The 20,000-nt window shown below is 31.1% G+C and overlaps 2 protein-coding genes across 2 annotated transcripts in view; both read right to left on the bottom strand.

Annotated features, from left to right (window-relative positions):
- Positions 1 to 6,781: 6,781 nt before the first annotated feature.
- Positions 6,782 to 13,340, bottom strand: LOC149506000 (NAD(P)H-quinone oxidoreductase subunit H, chloroplastic). Its single transcript, XM_089757901.1, has 2 exons — positions 11,118 to 13,340; positions 6,782 to 9,997 (listed from the first exon to the last, which is right to left on the bottom strand). Exon 1 carries the CDS (start codon positions 12,851 to 12,853, stop codon positions 11,672 to 11,674), a length of 1,182 nt encoding a protein of 393 aa, XP_089614027.1. The 5' UTR covers positions 12,854 to 13,340; the 3' UTR covers positions 6,782 to 9,997; positions 11,118 to 11,671.
- Positions 6,782 to 20,000, bottom strand: part of LOC149506001 (uncharacterized) — a gene marked incomplete at its 5' end in the record, with an annotated part of 92,646 nt that continues 79,427 nt past the window's right edge. The window contains one exon of the mRNA XM_089757902.1: positions 6,782 to 14,772. Within this exon, the coding sequence (XP_089614028.1) occupies positions 13,352 to 14,772 (1,421 nt within the window). The remainder of the gene's footprint in view (positions 14,773 to 20,000) is intronic.

Here is a 20,000-nt window from a genome sequence, read left to right on the forward strand (position 1 = left end):
ATAACATAGTATTATCCGATTCATGAGGATAAGAAAAAGCCTTCTTGTAGCCAAAATTCGTAATAGTAATAAGAGCCCCTTTTTTTACATTACCACCAATTCTATATGGCTTCTCATTATTATTCATTGTTAATAAATTATTCATTGTTAATAAAGGGGATAAAGGAAAATTTCTGTTAATCATTGTTTGCTCTTCTTTTTTACCCCATAGTTTTATTGAATAGAAGGAGCTACCTTTTTTGCCACTATAATTTTGAAAATTAATGTTTAAATGTCCTTCAAAAGTAAGTAAATAGATCCGAAACATATAAAATGCTGTTAATCCGGCCGTGGACCAAGCTATTATTGCAAAAATCGGTGAATACAACCAACTGTCACTAAGAATTTCATCTTTGGACCAAAAACAAGCAAGGGGTGGAATACCACAAAGAGAAAGTGTACCCACTAAAAAAGCAATTTGTGTAATTGGCACATGCTTTCTTAAACCGCCCATAAAAACCATATTCTGGCTTTTATCTGGAGAATATCCAACAATAGCTTCCATGGAATGAATAATGGATCCGGATCCTAAAAACAACAATGCCTTCGAATAAGCATGAGTAATCAAATGAAATAAAGCGGCTCGATAAGACCCCATACCTAGAGCTACCATCATATAACCCAGTTGGGACATTGTAGAATAGGCTAAACCCCTCTTAATATCTTTTTGAGCAAGAGCTAAAGTAGCCCCTAATAATACTGTTATTATACCTATCAAAGATATTAGATTCATTATGTAAGGTATAACTATGAAAAGAGGAAGAAGGCGGGCTACAAGAAAAATTCCCGCTGCTACCATAGTGGCAGCATGTATAAGAGCCGAAATAGGAGTAGGCCCCTCCATGGCATCAGGTAACCATACATGAAGGGGAAACTGCGCAGATTTAGCAACTGCGCCGGCAAATAATAAAGAGGCACATAAAGTAACAAATAAAAAATGAACCTCATTATTATAAATCACGTTATTAAATATTTCGAACAAATCTTGAAATTCGAAACTTCCCGTTATCCAATAAAAACCTAAGATTCCTAATAATAAACCAAAATCGCCTATCCGATTAGTTACAAACGCTTTTTGACAAGCGTTTGCCGCAACAGGTCGTGTGAACCAAAACCCTATTAATAGATAAGAACACATTCCAACCAATTCCCAAAAAATATAAATTTGTATCAAATTAGAACTAGTAACTAATCCCAACATTGAAGTATTGAATAAACTCATATAAGCAAAAAATCTCAAATATCCTTGATCATGAGACATATAATTGTCACTATAAATAAGAACAAAAATTCCAACAGTAGTGATTAATATTGACATAATAGAGGTAAGTGAATCAATAAAGTAGCCAAACTCGAAAGAAAAATCATTATTGATGGTCCAAGACCATCCATATTGATAGATAGAACTTCTATTTATTTGCTGAATAGACAGATCGACCGAAAAAATCATAACTATACTTAACAATAAAATATTGGGAAAAGCCCACATACGACGAAGATTTTTTGTTGCCGTCGGAAAAAGTAGGAGTCCCATTCCTATTAAAATAGGAATTGGAAGTGGCACAAAAGGTATGATCCATGAATATTGATATGTATGCTCCATAAAAACTTTTTTCTTATTCTTTCTTAATTAATCGTTTCTGATTCACCGGCTCTTATCTCTTTTGATGGAAAGGGAGCAATAATACAATCAAGATATTACAAAGTTAACTGGAATTTTCTATTATTAATCTTTTAATCTTTCTCAAATATTTCAAAAATATTCAAATTTCGAAGTTAGAAGTAATCAAATGATATCACCGAGTTACTAATGGAAAAAAAAAATATTCTTTTTTTTTTTCAAAATTATGTATCCTTTAACAGATTAATTACGAGTCTCATTCGAATTTGATTGAAAATGAAAATTGGGCATACTCTCTCTTCGAGCTTGACCAATTACCAATTAATAGAAAAAAATTCAAGTTTGTTTTTTATTAGGTAAATAAAATGGTTTTTTTACATTTTTTTGTTTTGATGTATTTTTCGTGTATAAATGGAGATGTATAAATTATAAATGTAGGACGACAAAAAAAATAGGCAGAGATAGAGAAGGAAAGACTCTTTTTTACGTTTTTTTGATTTCATCAATTCAATTTATATATCATAATAGATCCTAATCTATCCTATAGATTTGAATGGAGATATAAAAAAGAAAGGTACCAATAAATTAAATACAAATTCTTCTTTTTTTCTGGATAGTGTATGGAATATAAATAAAAAAAGGTTATATCATATTTTTTTTTTTTTTTTTTTCTAGAATAGAAGCATTTTATGTTATTTTCCCATCTCTATTTAGTTCTTATGAAATTTATATAGTAGTATATAGATAATTATAATCTAGAAAATCTATTAATCTAGAAAATCTATAGGAATAGATAAATAATGACATAAAGACACCGATCATTTTGTTTTAAAAATAGATGTCTTTGACATCCAACTATAGCACTAAATAACCTTTTTTTTGAATGGCAGTTCCAAAAAAACGTACTTCTACATCAAAAAAGCGTATTCGAAAAAATGTTTGGAAAAAGAAAGGATATTGGGCGGCGTTGAAAGCTTTTTCATTATCGAGATCTATTTTTACGGGTAATTCAAAAAGTTTTTTTGTACGACAAATAATTTTTTTTTAATCTGAATTGGTTTAACTCGAATAAGATACAAAGGTTTTCTTTTTTGAATATCTTTTTTTTTTTCATTTCCGGGATGGGGATTCTCATTTTCCCCATCGCCCCATTTGGTATCTTAGTGTTATAATAATTTGTTATTTTTATAATATTCAATTTCAATTTATAATAATAAATAATTAAATAATTAAATAATAAAAATTTGTATATTTATACTATAGCTATATCGGAGCACATATATATAAGAGCTTTAACTGGGTTGTTGAAACTAATCCATTAAGTTTCAATTTTGTAACTTTATGAATCATTATTTCTCTGAATTACTATATATCCTTCCCTTGCTTTCAACCCAATTGAGAAAACTCCCTTTATAATTTAGTGGATATACAAATAATGTATCAATTTAAAATGATCTAAAAAAATTCTATGTTTGTATAAGAAGATGAATCAAGACATATTTTTAGAATTCGAAATTCGAAATACTTTTTTGAAGTATGGTACAATTATGACAGGAATCGAAACGCTTTTTATATAACGTAACGTGTACAACCCAATATCTAGTTGGTTTGATAAATCCTTAAAACGCAAAATCCTAACGATTAATACAAAGCTATGCAAATTACATAAATCTTTTGAAATCATTGGATGTGGTGCTGAAATTGTGATCTCTAAAAATAATATTTTTTCATTCATTTATTCATTCAATTGATAAGCATTTTTTTTTTTATAGATTCATAAAAATCATATAAAAGAATGAGAGATGAATCATTAAAAAATTAAAATGATAAAGAACATTTTTTTGTTGAATTCTATCTATGAATTGAAGTTACAACTAGTTAGTTTAGTTACAATAGAGGAGTTCTCTTTTAGGAAAACACAAACTATAAAATCTCTGTTGAAATAATTAAATATTAAATTAAATATTAAATAAAAAAAAGGATAATTAAATAAAACGATAAATAATAAAGATTCTTTTTGAACCTTCAAATTGCTATTTAAACGAGTTTTTATTCATCAATTTAAATTAAATGCTTCTTTTACATTTTACATTGAATTGACCCCTTCACCTTCAATCTCGACGATTGAATAAAAAATGGCTTATTATGATTTCGAGCAAGCCGCTATGGTGAAATCGGTAGACACGCTGCTCTTAGGAAGCAGTGCTAGAGCATCTCGGTTCGAGTCCGAGTAGCGGCATAGTATCTTCTAAAAGAGATAGAATAAGTCCTATAATGAATTTAATTCCTGATTTCCATTCCATAAAATCTAGAAACCCTCGCTTTTTTCAGAATTCTTATGATTTTTTCAACTTTAGAGCATATATTAACTCATATATCCTTTTCGGTCGTTTCAATTGTAATTACAATTCATTTTTTAACCTTATTCTTATTAGTCGATGAAGTCGTAGGACTATATGATTCATCAGAAAAGGGCATGATAGTTACCTTTTTCTGTATAACAGGATTATTAGTCACTCGTTGGATTTATTCAGGACATTTCCCATTAAGTGATTTATATGAATCATTAATCTTTCTTTCATGGGGTTTCTCCCTTATTCATATGGTTTACTATTTTAAAAAGCGTAAAAATGATTTAAGCGCAATAACCGCACCAAGTGTTATTTTTACCCAAGGCTTTGCCACTTCGGGTCTTTTAACCAAAATGCATCAATCCGCAATATTAGCGCCTGCTCTCCAATCCCAGTGGTTAATGATGCACGTAAGTATGATGGTATTAGGCTATGCAGCTCTTTTATGTGGATCATTATTATCAGTAGCTCTTCTAGTCATTACATTTCGAAAAGCCATAAAAATTATTGGTAAAAACAATAATTTATTAAATCAGTCATTTTCGTTTGGCGAAATCCAATACATGAATGAAAGAAGCAATGTTTTATTAAACACTTATTTTCTTTCTTCTAAAAATTTTTACAGGTATCAATTGACTCAACAATTGGATCGTTGGAGTTATCGTATTATTAGTCTCGGGTTTATCTTTTTAACCATAGGAATTCTTTCGGGAGCCGTATGGGCTAATGAGGCGTGGGGATCATATTGGAATTGGGACCCAAAGGAAACTTGGGCATTTATTACTTGGACCGTATTCGCGATTTATTTACATACCCGAACAAATAAAAATTTGGAAGGTGTAAATTCCGCACTTGTGGCTTCTATGGGATTTCTTATAATTTGGATATGCTATTTTGGGGTCAATCTATTAGGAATAGGTTTACATAGTTATGGTTCATTTACATTAACATCTAATTGAATTGAATAAAAAGGCTAAGCCTAACAAATACTAAGATAGGACAGCGTATATATAAGAAAACTTATTGTAAGCTGTCAAGAACCTTTTGAATCACTCCACTACTTGATTCAAAAGGTTCTAACAAAAGCCAAAGATGTCTGATTAAAATTCAATTTAATTCTTTTACCTTTTTTTACTTAACTTAAACTTAAGAGAAGAAAAAAGACTTCTTTCTTTTTTTTTTCACTGTACAACGAACAATTTTAAAAATCATAGGATTACTTTTTGATTTTTTGTTTTATTCATCAAAACTATCTATAAAAATAATTATATAGAATAGTTTCGACCTTCTCACCTGATAATGAGAGGACAAAATCCGGATAAATACCAATACCTATTACTGGTAGAAAGATAGAGATCGAAACAAATAACTCTCGTGGTCCAGAATCAAAAAAATAAGAACTTTGAGCATTAAATAGCTTGTATCCATAGAACATTTGACGTGACATAGATAATGAATAAATAGGAGTTAATATCATTCCAATTGACATTACGAAAGTAATTAGTATTTTTGGCATTAAAAAATATTTTTGGCTGGTAATTATTCCAAAAAAGACTATCAACTCTGCAACAAAACCACTCATGCCCGGTAATGCAAGAGAAGCCATCGATAAGATACTGAACATCGTAAATATTTTTGGAATCGGAATAGCCATTCCACCCATTTCGTCGAGATAAAAAAGACGCATTCTATCATAACTCGTTCCTGCCAAGAAAAAAAGTGCAGCACCGATAAATCCATGAGATATTATTTGTAAAATAGCTCCGTTGAGTCCCGTATCAGTTATAGAGCCAATTCCTATAATTATGAAACCCATATGAGATACGGAGGAATAGGCTATTCTTTTTTTTAAATTCCGTTGACCAAGAGATGTTGAAGCTGCATAAATTATTTGCATTGTACCCACTATTATCAACCAGGGAGAAAATATGGAATGAGCGTGGGGTAATAATTCCATATTGATGCGAACTAATCCATACGCTCCCATTTTTAATAAAATTCCGGCTAGAAGCATACAAGTACTGTAATGTGCCTCCCCATGGGTGTCTGGTAACCACGTATGTAAGGGTATAATCGGCGATTTGACAGCAAAAGCAATAAGAAATCCAATATAGAATATGATTTCCAGTGCGACAGGATACGATTGATTAGCTAATGTTTCAAAATTTAATGTTGGTTCATTAGAACCGTATAAACCGATACCCAAAACTCCTATTAATAAAAAAATGGAACCCCCCGCAGTGTACAAAATAAATTTTGTAGCCGAGTACAGACGTTTCTTTCCCCCCCACATGGATAGAAGTAGATAAACGGGAATTAATTCGAACTCCCACATGATGAAAAAAAGTAAAAGGTCTCGAGAAGAAAATGATCCTATTTGACCACTGTACATTGCTAGCATCAAGAAATGGAATAATCGCGAATCTCGAGTAACTGGCCAAGCCGCCAAAGTAGCTAAAGTAGTGATAAATCCTGTCAGTAAAATGGGCCCTATAGAAAGTCCATCTATTCCCAATCTCCAGTAAAAATCAAAAAAATTTATCCATTTATAATCTTCCTCCAGCTGGATTAATGGATCGTCCAATCGGAAATGATAACAAAATGCATAGGTTGTTAGAAGGAGTTCAAATATGCATATACACATAGTATACCACTTAATTAGCTTATTTCCTCTATGAGGAAGAAAGAAAATTAAAGAACCTGCAGATATTGGTAAAACTACAATTATTGTTAACCAAGGAAAATAATTCGTGGTAAAGACAAGATGCACTTGGACCAGAAAAACCCGTGCTCAAAAAAGATTTTTTTTGAGCACGGGTTTTTTCAGTAAAAAAAAAATAAAATGGATTCAAAATGTATTCAAGTGGGGTTTTCGGGAACGTATCAATAAGCTAGACCCATACTTCGAGTTGTTTCATGCCATAAATAAACTCGAACGCTCAAGAAATCTGTTGGACAAGCGGATTCACATCTCTTACAACCAACACAGTCTTCTGTTCTTGGAGCGGAAGCAATTTGCTTAGCTTTACATCCATCCCAAGGTATCATTTCTAACACATCGGTGGGGCAGGCTCGGACACATTGAGTACACACCCTATACATGTATCATAAATTTTTACTGAATGTGACATGGGATCTATAATTTTTTGAACATCATAAAATTTCAATCTAGTAAACTTGTAAATGAATCATTATAGTTAAACACCAGATGAATCAACGATTTACCAGAAATTTTCTAATCAATTTCCTTCGGGATCAACTCATAAGAAAGGACCAAGATACTTTGATTTCTTACGTTTTCGAAAACATGATGTAGATTCCAACATATTGGACATGCTAATTCAAATTGGTGAATCTTATAATTTAATATTATTAATATTACTTATTCAACAAAGTTGATTGATTGATACGCGTTGATTTTCTGTTACGATAAATTGAGGAAACAATAGCTGATCCAATAGCTGCTTCAGCGGCTGCAATAGCTATAACAAAAATTGATAAAATATTTCCTTTTAATTGCCGACTATCAAAAAAATCAGAAAATGTTACAAAATTTATATTAACCGCATTCAGTATAAGTTCAAGACACATAAGGGCCCGAACCATATTTCGACTCGTGATCAATCCATAAATACCGATAGAAAATAAATAGGCACTCAAAACAAGTATATGTTCGAGCATCATTGACCAACTCCTTATCAATTTCGATTCATTTTAATATGAACAATAATTCAACGGATTTGATTGACTAGAATAGAATATAACAAAAAGAATATATTGGAAATATCTCGAATAAACGAATTTCTATTTTATATTTTATACACGAACAAGAATTCAAGGAAAATAGATGCGATAAGACAGAAAAAAGTTTAATTTGGATTGCTTGCTATTCCTAGTTAGAAAGATTTATTACTGACGAGCCACAGCAATTGCACCTATCAAAGCAACTAAAAGAATTAGTGAAATGAATTCAAATGGAAGAAAAAAATCTGTTGCTAAATGAATTCCAATTTGTTGACTATTACTTATCAAATCTTGTTCTATAATTTGGTTTGATCTTGTAGTCCAAATAATCCCGTACCATGATGTATCTAATATAGTAGTAATTAGCGAAACAAGAATACTTGTACAAATCAACGAAGTAAGGCCATTCCCAATGGTCCACAGATTAAAATTTTTATAATATTCTGAACCATTCATGAACATCACAGCAAATAGGATTAAAACATTTATGGCTCCCACATAAATAAGAAGCTGGGCAGCAGCTACAAAATGAGAATTTGAGAGAATATAGAATAAGGATATACAAACAAGAACCAATCCCAATGAAAAGGCAGAAAAAATTGGATTGGTAAGTAATACCACTCCCAGGCCCCCTAATATAAGACCCGATCCCAGAAAAACTAAAAGAAAATCGTGTATTGGTCCAGGCAAATCCATTATATGTAAAATAAGAGATAAATAAATCGAAATGCTTTTCATGATCTTATTGACCCGACCAGGAATTTTTTTTTTATGATACGTTCCTAATTGAATAAAATCCTAATCTATTAGGTGTGAATTGATCTAAGTACAATTATTGTTTCGTTTTTAATTCTTTTTTTTTGTTCGGTTCGAAAGGGTATTTTGTTTTTTGAAACTATATATTTCGAAATAATTACGAATATATTAATAGATTTTCAAGAAAAATGAATTCGAAATTCTTATCAACCAGTTAATTTGTAATTGAATTTTTATTTATTGACCAAACAAAGAGTAAAGGCCTCATTCTTTTAAGTCAAACCAAATATTCTTTTAACTTAAACCAAAACGGAACCTTAAAAGAATTGGAAATTTCTCTTTAATAGAATAGGAGGTTTACTTACTCAGTTTTTCTTTGAGGCGAATTCAAAATTGTTCGAATTGTATAATCGTCAATTACTGACATTGGTAAACGGCCCAAAGCAATTTGATTATAATTCAATTCGTGACGGTCGTAAGTAGAAAGTTCATATTCTTCAGTCATTGATAAACAATTTGTTGGACAATACTCAACGCAGTTACCACAAAATATACAAATTCCGAAATCAATACTGTAATTAAGCAATCGTTTTTTTCTAATATCCGTTTCAAATTTCCAATCAACAACAGGCAGATCTATAGGGCATACACGAACACATACTTCACAAGCAATGCATTTATCAAATTCAAAATGGATTCGCCCACGGAAACGCTCTGATGCGATTAATTTTTCATAAGGGTATTGAATAGTTACAGGTAAACGATTTGCGTGGGATAAGGTAATCATGAAACCTTGACCAATGTACCTTGCTGCTCGGACTGTTTGGTGGCCATAATTCATGAACCCAGTTACCATAGGGAACATATCGTGAATATCTATGAATAATTTTATGTTTGTTTCTTTCTCTTGTTTGAACCAAGTCATGAATCTCGTATTCTTTTTTTCTTTACAGTGAAAGAAGTTGGAAAGAAGTTGTTAATAATAGATTACCGAGAGAAATGGGTAAAAGAAATTTCCATCCAAGATTTAATAATTGGTCCATTCTTAACCTAGGTAAAGTCCATCTTGTTGCGATAGAAATAAACAAAAACAAATAAGTTTTAGCTAATGTAATAAAGATACCAATTGTCGTTCCAAAGATTCCATTCATTTTATTTATTTCAAATAGCTCAGGGACGAATACGTACGGAATGGAAATATTCCAACCCCCCAAGTAAAGAACTGTTACAAATAAGGAAGAAAGTAATAGATTTAGATAGGAAGCAACATAAAATAAACCAAATTTGATACCCGAATATTCGGTTTGATACCCTGCTACTAATTCTTCCTCGGCTTCTGGTAAATCAAAAGGTAATCTCTCACATTCTGCTAGAGAAGAAATTAGAAAAACGATAAACCCTATTGGCTGACGCCACAAATTCCATCCCCAAACCCCATATTTTGATTGCGCCTCAACTATATCAACTGTACTTGAGCTGTTAGATAATTATAGTCGATGATAACATCACTGTTCCCATCGCTAGTCCAAAACCGTACATGAGGTTTTCAACTCATACGGCTCCTCGTGGGTCACAAATAAATTTAAGGACCGAATCAGTATTATTTCTCTTCGTATGGTTGTAGAATAGATAGAGAAAAAATGGATTGGAAGGTCCAAAATTATACCAATGGAATTCTGTCTGCTATATTATGAAGAATAAAAAAAGTGCTTCTGAATTGATCTCGCCCGTTACTAATTTCAATTTTTATTTGTTGAGTAATAACTTAAGCCTTCAATAAAATACTTCTTGTAGAAATATCAATAGATATTTCAACCCATTGTTTTCGATTACGAAAAAAATTAAATATTACATTAGCTCATAAATCATGACACAGATTATATCTCTCTATATATATGAAAGAAAGAATAAAAAAAAAAAAAATATTTATTTTTTATTCTTTCTTTTTCGTTCCTATTCTTCTTTCTGATCTGAGAAAATTACGAATGGGGGCTTAAACTAAAAAATAGTAAAGGATTATTTCGTTCCTGATAGTCATTACTTTAATCGGTGGATAGGAGCATACTCTGGACCGGAATCGTGGGTAGTACTGCCTACTCATTTCTACTAATTTAAAGCCCCAATTAGTATTCTTTTTATGTTATCCAGAAATATCCTTTTTATATAATTTACATAATCTCCATTACTAATCCTTTGTGTATTTTGGTGTTCCTAACCATCCACTCATTTTTTTGTTCAATCCCCCGTTTGGTTTGGCAATACATGTATGGGAATCTATACAAAGGATAGCCAAAACTCTATACGGTTGATCTTTTGAGCCCGCTTCAAGCTAGATTGACTAATCAACCCGTCTTGGGGTAAAGACTTCTTCCACTTATGTTTTCTTCCACTTAACTCTTGTACATAGGAAATGAGATTAAATTTTTTTTTGTTTAATTTACTGCGAATTTATAAGCTGCTTTCTTTCACTCATATATAACTATCTAATTTAGTTTATCAACCTGAAGGATAATAAAATAACGAAGATATCTATTCAATCCATTCAGCTTATTTTATAGAACGAAAGGAATAGGGAAAAGAAAAGTTTATATTTCAACGAATCGCACGTAGAGATATTGATAAAACACATAGAGTTAATGGTATTTCATAACTAATCGATTGAGCAGCAGCTCGCAGACCACCTAAAAAGGAATATTTATTATTTGATCCGTATCCTGACATAAGAAGTCCAACAGGAGCAATACTTGAAATGGCAATCCATAAAAAAATACCGATATTGAGATCGGCTAAAATAAGGCGAGAGCTAAAAGGAATTACTGAAAAACTTAGTAAAATGGATATGACTGCTATAGACGGTCCAATACGGAATAAACGAGTATTTCCTCTAGATGGAAGAATATTCTCTTTGAAAAGCAGTTTTGTTCCATCTGCTAGAGCTTGAAGAATTCCCAAAGGGCCGGCGTATTCAGGCCCAATACGTTGTTGTATTCCTGCAGATATTTCTCTTTCTAACCATACAATTACTAGTACACCTATTGTGATTCCCAATACAAGAGTCAAAATAGGGACAAACATCCATATGATCCCATAGACCTCTTTTAAGGATTCCAATCTGTAAAAGGAATTGATATCTTCTACTTCTGTTGTATAAATTATCATTTCAACGATCAACTTCTCCCATAATGATATCTATGCTACCTAGTATCGTCATAATATCAGCCAATTTCATTCTTTTAACTAACTGAGGAAGAATTTGCAAATTGATAAAACCCGGCGGGCGAATTTTCCATCTCCAAGGAAAACCACTTTGATCTCCTATCAGAAAAATTCCTAATTCTCCCTTTGGGGCTTCCATTCTCGCATAAAGTTCTTGTCTCGGTAATTCAAATGTAGGAGAAGGTTTTTTACTAATGAATCGATATTCAAAATCATTCCATTCTGGATCCCTTTCTCGATCAAAACATCGGATTTCTAAATTCTCATAGGGACCCCCCGGAATTCCTTCCAGGGCCTGTTGAATTATTTTTATGGATTCCGTCATTTCACTGATTCGGACTAAATAACGAGCTAATGAATCTCCTTCTTTTTGCCACTGGATTTCCCAATCAAATTCGTCGTAACACTCATAATGATCAACTTTACGAAGATCCCATTTGATTCCAGAGGCTCGTAGCATTGGGCCGGATAGACCCCAATTTATTGCTTCTTCTCCACCAATAACCCCTACCCCTTCAACTCGTTCTAAAAAAATAGGATTTCGCGTAATAAGTTTTTGATATTCAACAATTCCTGTTAAAAAATAATCACAGAAATCCAAACATTTATCTATCCAGCCATAGGGTAGATCGGCCGCTACTCCTCCGATACGAAAATAATTATGCATCATTCTCATACCGGTGGCAGCTTCGAATAGATCATATACTAATTCTCTTTCTCTGAAAATATAGAAAAAGGGGGTCTGTGCACCAATATCGGCCATAAAAGGTCCAAGCCATAATAGATGAGAAGCTATACGACTCAACTCCAACATAATTACTCTGATATAGCTGGCTCTTTTAGGGACTTGAATATTGCCCAATTGTTCTGGTCCATTTACGGTTATTGCTTCCGTGAACATAGTGGCTAAATAATCCCAACGTGTTACATAAGGCAAATATTGTATAATTGTTCGGTTTTCCGCAATTTTTTCCATTCCTCTGTGTAAATAACCTAATATTGGTTCACAGTCAACAACATCTTCACCATCTAGAGTAACGATGAGACGAAGAACACCGTGCATTGATGGGTGGTGAGGTCCCATATTGACTATCATAAGGTCTTTTTCTGTAGCTGATAGATTCATAAGTTTTTCCTCGATTCATTCTTACATGAATTGTTGAAAACGAAAAGAAGTACATCAAAATGAAAAATATAATAAATCGACTAATTCAATCAAATTAACGATTTTTTGATTCCCGAATATCCAACTCACTAATTAATTCTTTATAACGTATGTTATTTTTCTTTGATAAATAAGACAGAAGCCGTTGACGTTTTCCTAGAATTTTACGTAGACCTCTCTGAGATAAATAGTCTTTTTTGTGCAATTCCAAATGTGAAGTAAGTCTTCGTATCTTATTGGTGAAACTGACTATTTGAAATTCAACGGACCCCTTGTTTTCTTCTTTTTTTTCTTGAAAAATAACTGAGATGAATGAATTTTTTACCATAAAACAAAAATTTCTCTCCCCCTTTTTTTGAATGTGAATTTTACTGATCAGTAATAATAATAATACCATTCATTTTAATATGCACAATGATTTTAAGTTCGTTATGAACTTTATAATTTTTTCAAATAAAATTAATCAATCCGGTTTTCAATCATAATATATGGAAAAATGTACCATTGACGAATTTTCAAACGCGGATACATATGTATCCTTACCATACTGAAACGACTGCCATTATTACTATTAAACCAATAGCGATTCATACAAGCTAAATCTTCTAATCGATAATTGGGCCAAAGAAAGAACTTTAATTTAATTAGTTTCTTTTTATCACTATCAAGATGTTTGTTTTTATTCAAAACTTGACCACAGTTTTTTACATTATTTAAAAATACTGGATTTCTATGCATACCATTTTTATCCCTTGAATTGAAAGAAATTCGAATTCGCAATTCTCTCCGGTGGTTAGGGGATAAAATATTTTCAGGAATAAACAAATCATAATGATTTTTGTCTTTATTTTCAGTCATTTTTTGATGTCTTGCAATGGATTCATCAAAATTATTTTTTTCAATATAGTTTTTTTTTTTGCGTCTTTTTTTTTTTTTGCGTCTTTGATTAATTTCATGTTTATTTTTATGAACCAATGAAATACTTATAGTTTGATATAGAATAAATTGTCCATCAATTTCTACATACCGGCGAATTGGTTCGATAATCAATACTCCTTTTTTGAGTAGGTATTGATAAGTTAAAAGTAACTTATCCGCCGAATCCATCAAAATATCCAGATTCGTTCCTCCTCTTCTAACAGAGTATAGAAAAGTTTCATTCATATTTATCAGGCCAAGAATGAAAGAATATGCTTTGATATTTTTGATTATTTTTTCATCGAAAGAATCAGCATCCCATCCGAATTGAAAATACAAATACTTTTGTAGGAATAAACGAGCTTCTCTCTTGCTCTCGTCTTCCTTTCTATGTTTTTTTGATTTACCAGAATCTTCTTCAACATCTTTTTCTTGATTGTCTGATTTACCTTTTTCTTGATCTGATTTACCTTTTTCTTGATTGGATGATTTACCTTTTTCTTGATTGGATGATTTACCTTTTTCTTGATTGTATGATTTACCTTTTTCTTGATTGGATGATTTACCATAATCTTCTTCAACATCTTTTTCTTGATTGTATGATTTACCTTTTTCTTGATTGGATGATTTACCATAATCTTCTTCAACATCTTTTTCTTGATTGTATGATTTACCTTTTTCTTCATTGTATGATTTACCATAATCTTCTTCAACATCTTTTTCTTGATTGTATGATTTACCTTTTTCTTCATTGTATGATTTACCATAATCTTCTTCAACATCTTTTTCTTGATTGTATGATTTACCTTTTTCTTGATTGGATGATTTACCTTTTTCTTGATTGGATGATTTACCATAATCTTCTTCAACATCTTTTTCTTGATTGTATGATTTACCTTTTTCTTGATTGGATGATTTACCTTTTTCTTGATTGGATGATTTACCATAATCTTCTTCAACATCTTTTTCTTGATTTGAGAGAACGGATCTAAATTTTCTTTTTTTTTTTGCATCTGATACAAGATCCTCTTTTTTTCCATTAAAATTAAAATTGAAAAGAAGTAGTTTTATTGGTATGATCCATGGTTCAACCTTATATGCATTATATAGTAGCACAAATTCTGGGAAGAACCAAAGTTCCAGATTCGATATTTGATAATTATTAAAATTATTAATCACAGTCTTAATATTTTTCTTACTCTTGGTACTGGTTTTCTTACTCTTGGTACTGGTCTTCTTACTCTTGGTACTGGTATCGACCCAGGACTCAATATCGGTCTTATTTCTAAGACAAAAATTAAGAATTCTCCAATTAAAAAATTTTCTATGCGAAAATTTCCCCGTTTTCCCCGTTTTCCCCGTTAGATAATTATGGATAGGAATATCCCCCAATATATCAAAAAATTTTCGTTTATCCATGTTGTAATTATAAGGAATCTCTTCCCTCTTATTTACTTGTAATGGTGATCCATAAGTATATGAGTCCCTCATATCTTGATATATAATAAATATATATGATAATAAATTATATCTATAGTGTTTTTTAAAATTATCTTTTTTATATTTTTGTTCTTGATTCCGTTTTTGTTCTTGATTCAGTTTATATTCTTGATTCAGTAATGAATTCGCTTGAAAATCATTTTTTTTTTCGTAATGTATTAATCTTTCTTTTTCATCTGAATCCCATTTTGTTAAATCTTTATTTTGAGCCATATAGTGTTGATTGACTCTATTTCGCCATTGTTCTGGTACTAATCTAAGCCATATACTCTGAACTAAATCGTATTGATAATCGTATTGATAATGACTCCTTAACCAGTTTTTCCATTCCTTTATTCCAGAGATTTTTTGTCTTAACCCATAATGATGTTTTAATTGGGAATGAGATATTCCTTGTTCTTCAAAATAATCTTTTATTTCATTTTTAAGAAAAAGAGATGTTCCGTGATATTGAAGGATAGGTTTGAATTTAATAACTTGGGTTTGTGATAATTTGTAAAATACATATGCTTGTGAGAGGGAGGATAAGTCACAAAAAGCTTTTGCATTTTGATTTCTAATATTCGAAAGTGAGTTTTTTATATTTTTTATAGTTGAAATAAAATGAATTGTATTTTTATTTGGTTTATTAATTCTTTCTTGATTTGCTTCATTATTGTAAATGAATTTATCAATCATTTTTTTTGTTGATTCAAGAAAAAGTTGTGGATTGGGTCTTGGAATATTAATGATATATTTAATGATATATAGAAAAATATCTATGTATATCTTTTGAATAAAAAGTTTTATAAATAAATAGAATTTACGGATTAATCGAATATTTCTTCTTTTTAATATTTTCCAAAATTTTTTTGATGATTCTAATTTCTTGTCTTTTATAATTTTTTCTATTTGATTTTTGATTGTGTTTGTTCTCTCAGTCAGATCTTTTATCTTTTTTTCTGTTAATGAATAATTTGTCCGCTCCATAGATTGAATTTGAAGGGATGATTCGTCAATCATCTTATTACTGATTATCGAATCTTTTTTAGTTTCGCCCAAATCTTTTTTAGTTTCGCCCAATTCTTCTCTCAACTCCAAAACTGGATTTCTTTTTGAAAGTTTTTTTATTATTCCCTTTACAAATGGAATTTTTGTTTCTCCTGAGACTTTTCGAAACAATTTTTTTCCTTTTTTAAAAATTTTCCATTTTTCACTTTTTTTTTCTAGTTCGTTAAAAATAGGCTGAAAAAACGAAGGCCGTCTTCGAGGAGGACCGCAAGGTAAGTCACTTTCCAGTCCACAAGCTGTTAAAAAGCAAAAATCATTCTTTTTAACTTTCTTTTTTTTCATTGGATCTTTATGCTTTTTTTTCATTGGATCTTTATGCTTTTTTTTCATTGGATCTTTATGAGAGGGTTTCAGTTTAGATCCGCGCCAAGGTTTCAGGCGAAAAGGATATAGGATCTTGATCTGGATACCTTCTGATAACCAATTTTTTGGAAAGTCTTTTGTGGAGAATTGAAGACCATTATAAGTGCATTTAACATGTATTTCTCGCTTCCAACCCTTGAAATCCGTGGACCACTCAGGAATTTGAAATAATAATATACGGACAATGTTTTTAGCTATTATCAATGAAGGTAATAGAATATATTTTCTAAAAATCGATTGGGCTATTAACATGATGCCCCTTGGTCCTTGACCAAAAAAGACGATATCCCAAAATTCTGCTGCGTCCAGCAGGAAGTCATCTGCCTCTGACTCTTGTCTTCTTTTTTCTTTCTCTTTTTTGTCTCCTTTTTGTATCTCTTCTATGCTTTCTCTTCTTTTTTCTTCCTCTTTGTCTCTTTCTTGTATCTTTTCTATGCTTTCTCTTATCTCTTCGTCTTCTTCTCTTATGTCCTCCTCATTTTCTGTATAATCAGAAATTTGTGATTCTTTGTTTTTCCATATCCAATTTCGAGATATTAGTTTTATCAGCCAAGAAATATCAGAATACAAAGATCTGAACACTCTGAAGAAGAGGCTGTCTACTCTGTCAAAAAAAAGTGGGGAATGCACATTTGATTGAAACAGTTCCCCATTAATTATTTTACGTCTTTGGGCACGCACGGCACCTTTTATTATGTCTCGACGAAAATTCGGTTCTGGCGAATATTCCATCAAAGATAGGTCGTTTTCTATATCGTTTGGTAGAAAAAAATCATCCTTTAACTCCTCCTTAGAAAAAACTATTGCGTACCGGAAGATTCTTGAACGAATTGCATAATCTGTTATCATGTGTTCCTCGCCTCCTCTATGGTGTTGTTCGAAAATGTCGAGTAGTTTGTATGACCATCGAGGAACTTCTTTACTTATTTCTTTTATTCCATTACTTATTTCTTTTATTCCATTAGATTTTTTTATAATTGTTTGATTGTCGGGATTAGTTATAACTATATTGCATAAAAATTTCAAAATTTTGACTCGATCCTCGGAATCGATATTTCCCTGTTCATCTTCTGTTTCTGTCAATAAAGAAAGTTCTTTTTCTGTTGATAATGATTTGAGTGTATCTATTGTCTGTTCATCTTCTGTTTCTGTCAATAAAGAAAGTTCTTTTTCTGTTGATAATGATTTGAGTGTATCTATTGTCTGTTCATCTTCTGTTTCTGTCAATAAAGAAAGTTCTTTTTCTGTTGATAATGATTTGAGTGTATCTATTGTCTGTTCATCTTCTGTTTCTGTCAATAAAGAAAGTTCTTTTTCTGTTGATAATGATTTGAGTGTATCTATTGTCTGTTCATCTTCTGTTTCTGTCAATAAAGAAAGTTCTTTTTCTGTTGATAATGATTTGAGTGTATCTATTGTCTGTTCATCTTCTGTTTCTGTCAATAAAGAAAGTTCTTTTTCTGTTGATAATGATTTGAGTGTATCTATTGTCTGTTCAAATTCGTAATAATCAGTAGCAAGAAGTATAACATGAATCTTATTTATCCAAAACGGATCCGTGTTTGTTTTTTCACTTAAAGGTGAAAACAATTTTTTGATTCTTCCGCGGTAGGGTCCCTGCAAGAAAGGATCATATATTTTAGGCAAGTATTTTATTTTAGTTTCATTATTAGTTTCATTATTAGTTTCATTATTAGTTTCATTATTTCTTTTAGTTTCATTATTTCTTTTAGTTTCATTATTTCTTTTAGTTTCATTATTAGTTTCATTATTAGTTTCATTATTAGTTTCATTATTTCTTTTAATTTCATTATTTCTTTTAGTTTCATTATTAGTTTCATTATTAGTTTCATTATTAGTTTCATTATTAGTTTCATTATTAGTTTCAGTAGTAGTTTCTTCATTATTAGTTTCATTATTAGTTTCATTATTAGTTTCATTATTAGTTTCTTCATTAGTTTCATAATTAGAAAATCGAGTCCTTTTTTCAAGTATGCCCAGATCAAAAGATTCCTTATATAAATATTCCTTATCTAAATATTCGACTCTCTTTATAAACTCCTTACTTAAATTTATTCTTTTTAGTTCATTGATAAAACTCCAATCAGTATACGATTCGTCAGAAAACAATTCTTCTGGTGTGAAAAAATCTATTTGTTTTTGTACCATTTCTCCAAAAGCTGCTAAACTAGGTGGATATGTAAAAGAGATTTTTTCTTTTCCATCACTTCGACATGTATAAAAAAAATATTGTGACATTTCATTTTTTAGAGCATTGTCAAACCGATTATTTTTTATATATCGCCAAGGTCGATTCCGTTGTTTATAATCAAAAATAAGCGTCACAAGAGGTTTTTCAAACCATAATAATTTTTTATATTCTTTTTTTTCTGATATTATTTCTAACTTCGAATTTTCCTGATTCCCATCCAGATAAGAAGTTTCATAAACTGGGCTATTTTTATAGTCGGTCTCTTTCGAAAAAGGGTAATAAGAAAGATTTTCTTTGGTGGATACCTGTTCCTCCCCCCCTTTGGAAATAGTTTCTATTTCTATGTTTGTTTCTTCCTCCCTTTCCTCCAATTCCTTCAATTCCTCCAATTCCTGCCCTTTTCTTCGGCTTTGATGAATTCCTGTCAGTTTCTTAGTCAGCATGTGTGACGGTTTTCTACCTATAGAGTAAAGACAGGTAATAAAAAAGAGAAGAGTAAAGATTCGAGGAATAGACTTTGTAAGTTCGAATATAAGATGCCTATTAGATCGAATAACTATATAATACCTAAGAAAAGTCCTTTTTTGTATCCAGGCTAATACCACTCCAACCCATTTCATTAATAAAATTTTTTGTATCCAGACTAATACCAATCCAACCCATTTCATTAATAAAATATGACCAATTAAAAAACCAACAAAACTACTTATTACAAATAACATATTGGTGTTGTATCGAAACATATAAATGTTGACTAATCTGGCTAACATTGGACTTGGTAAAATGAAATGGTTGACTAATTGAAAAATTAAATTATGCAGGAATACACATTGAATCCTAAGATTACGCATTGAATTTCCGGCAGTCTCTCCTGCATAATAATCAAAAAAATCAAAATAGTCTTTGTCATTGTTCCAGAAGTAATAAAACCAAAGATACGGTAGAACTAGGACATTTAGTAGATGAGGTCTAATCAATGCTAAATGCAGAGGCTCATAGTAGATCGATATGAACAGCATGAGCTGTCCCATAAGAAAGCCAGTTGTTGCTGCTGCCCTCTTCTCG

Source organism: Durio zibethinus, unplaced genomic scaffold (assembly GCF_047325235.1).
Source record: "Durio zibethinus cultivar Kanyao isolate XHJ-2024 unplaced genomic scaffold, ASM4732523v1 HiC_scaffold_2, whole genome shotgun sequence".
In the NCBI taxonomy this organism is placed as follows: domain Eukaryota; kingdom Viridiplantae; phylum Streptophyta; class Magnoliopsida; order Malvales; family Malvaceae; genus Durio; species Durio zibethinus.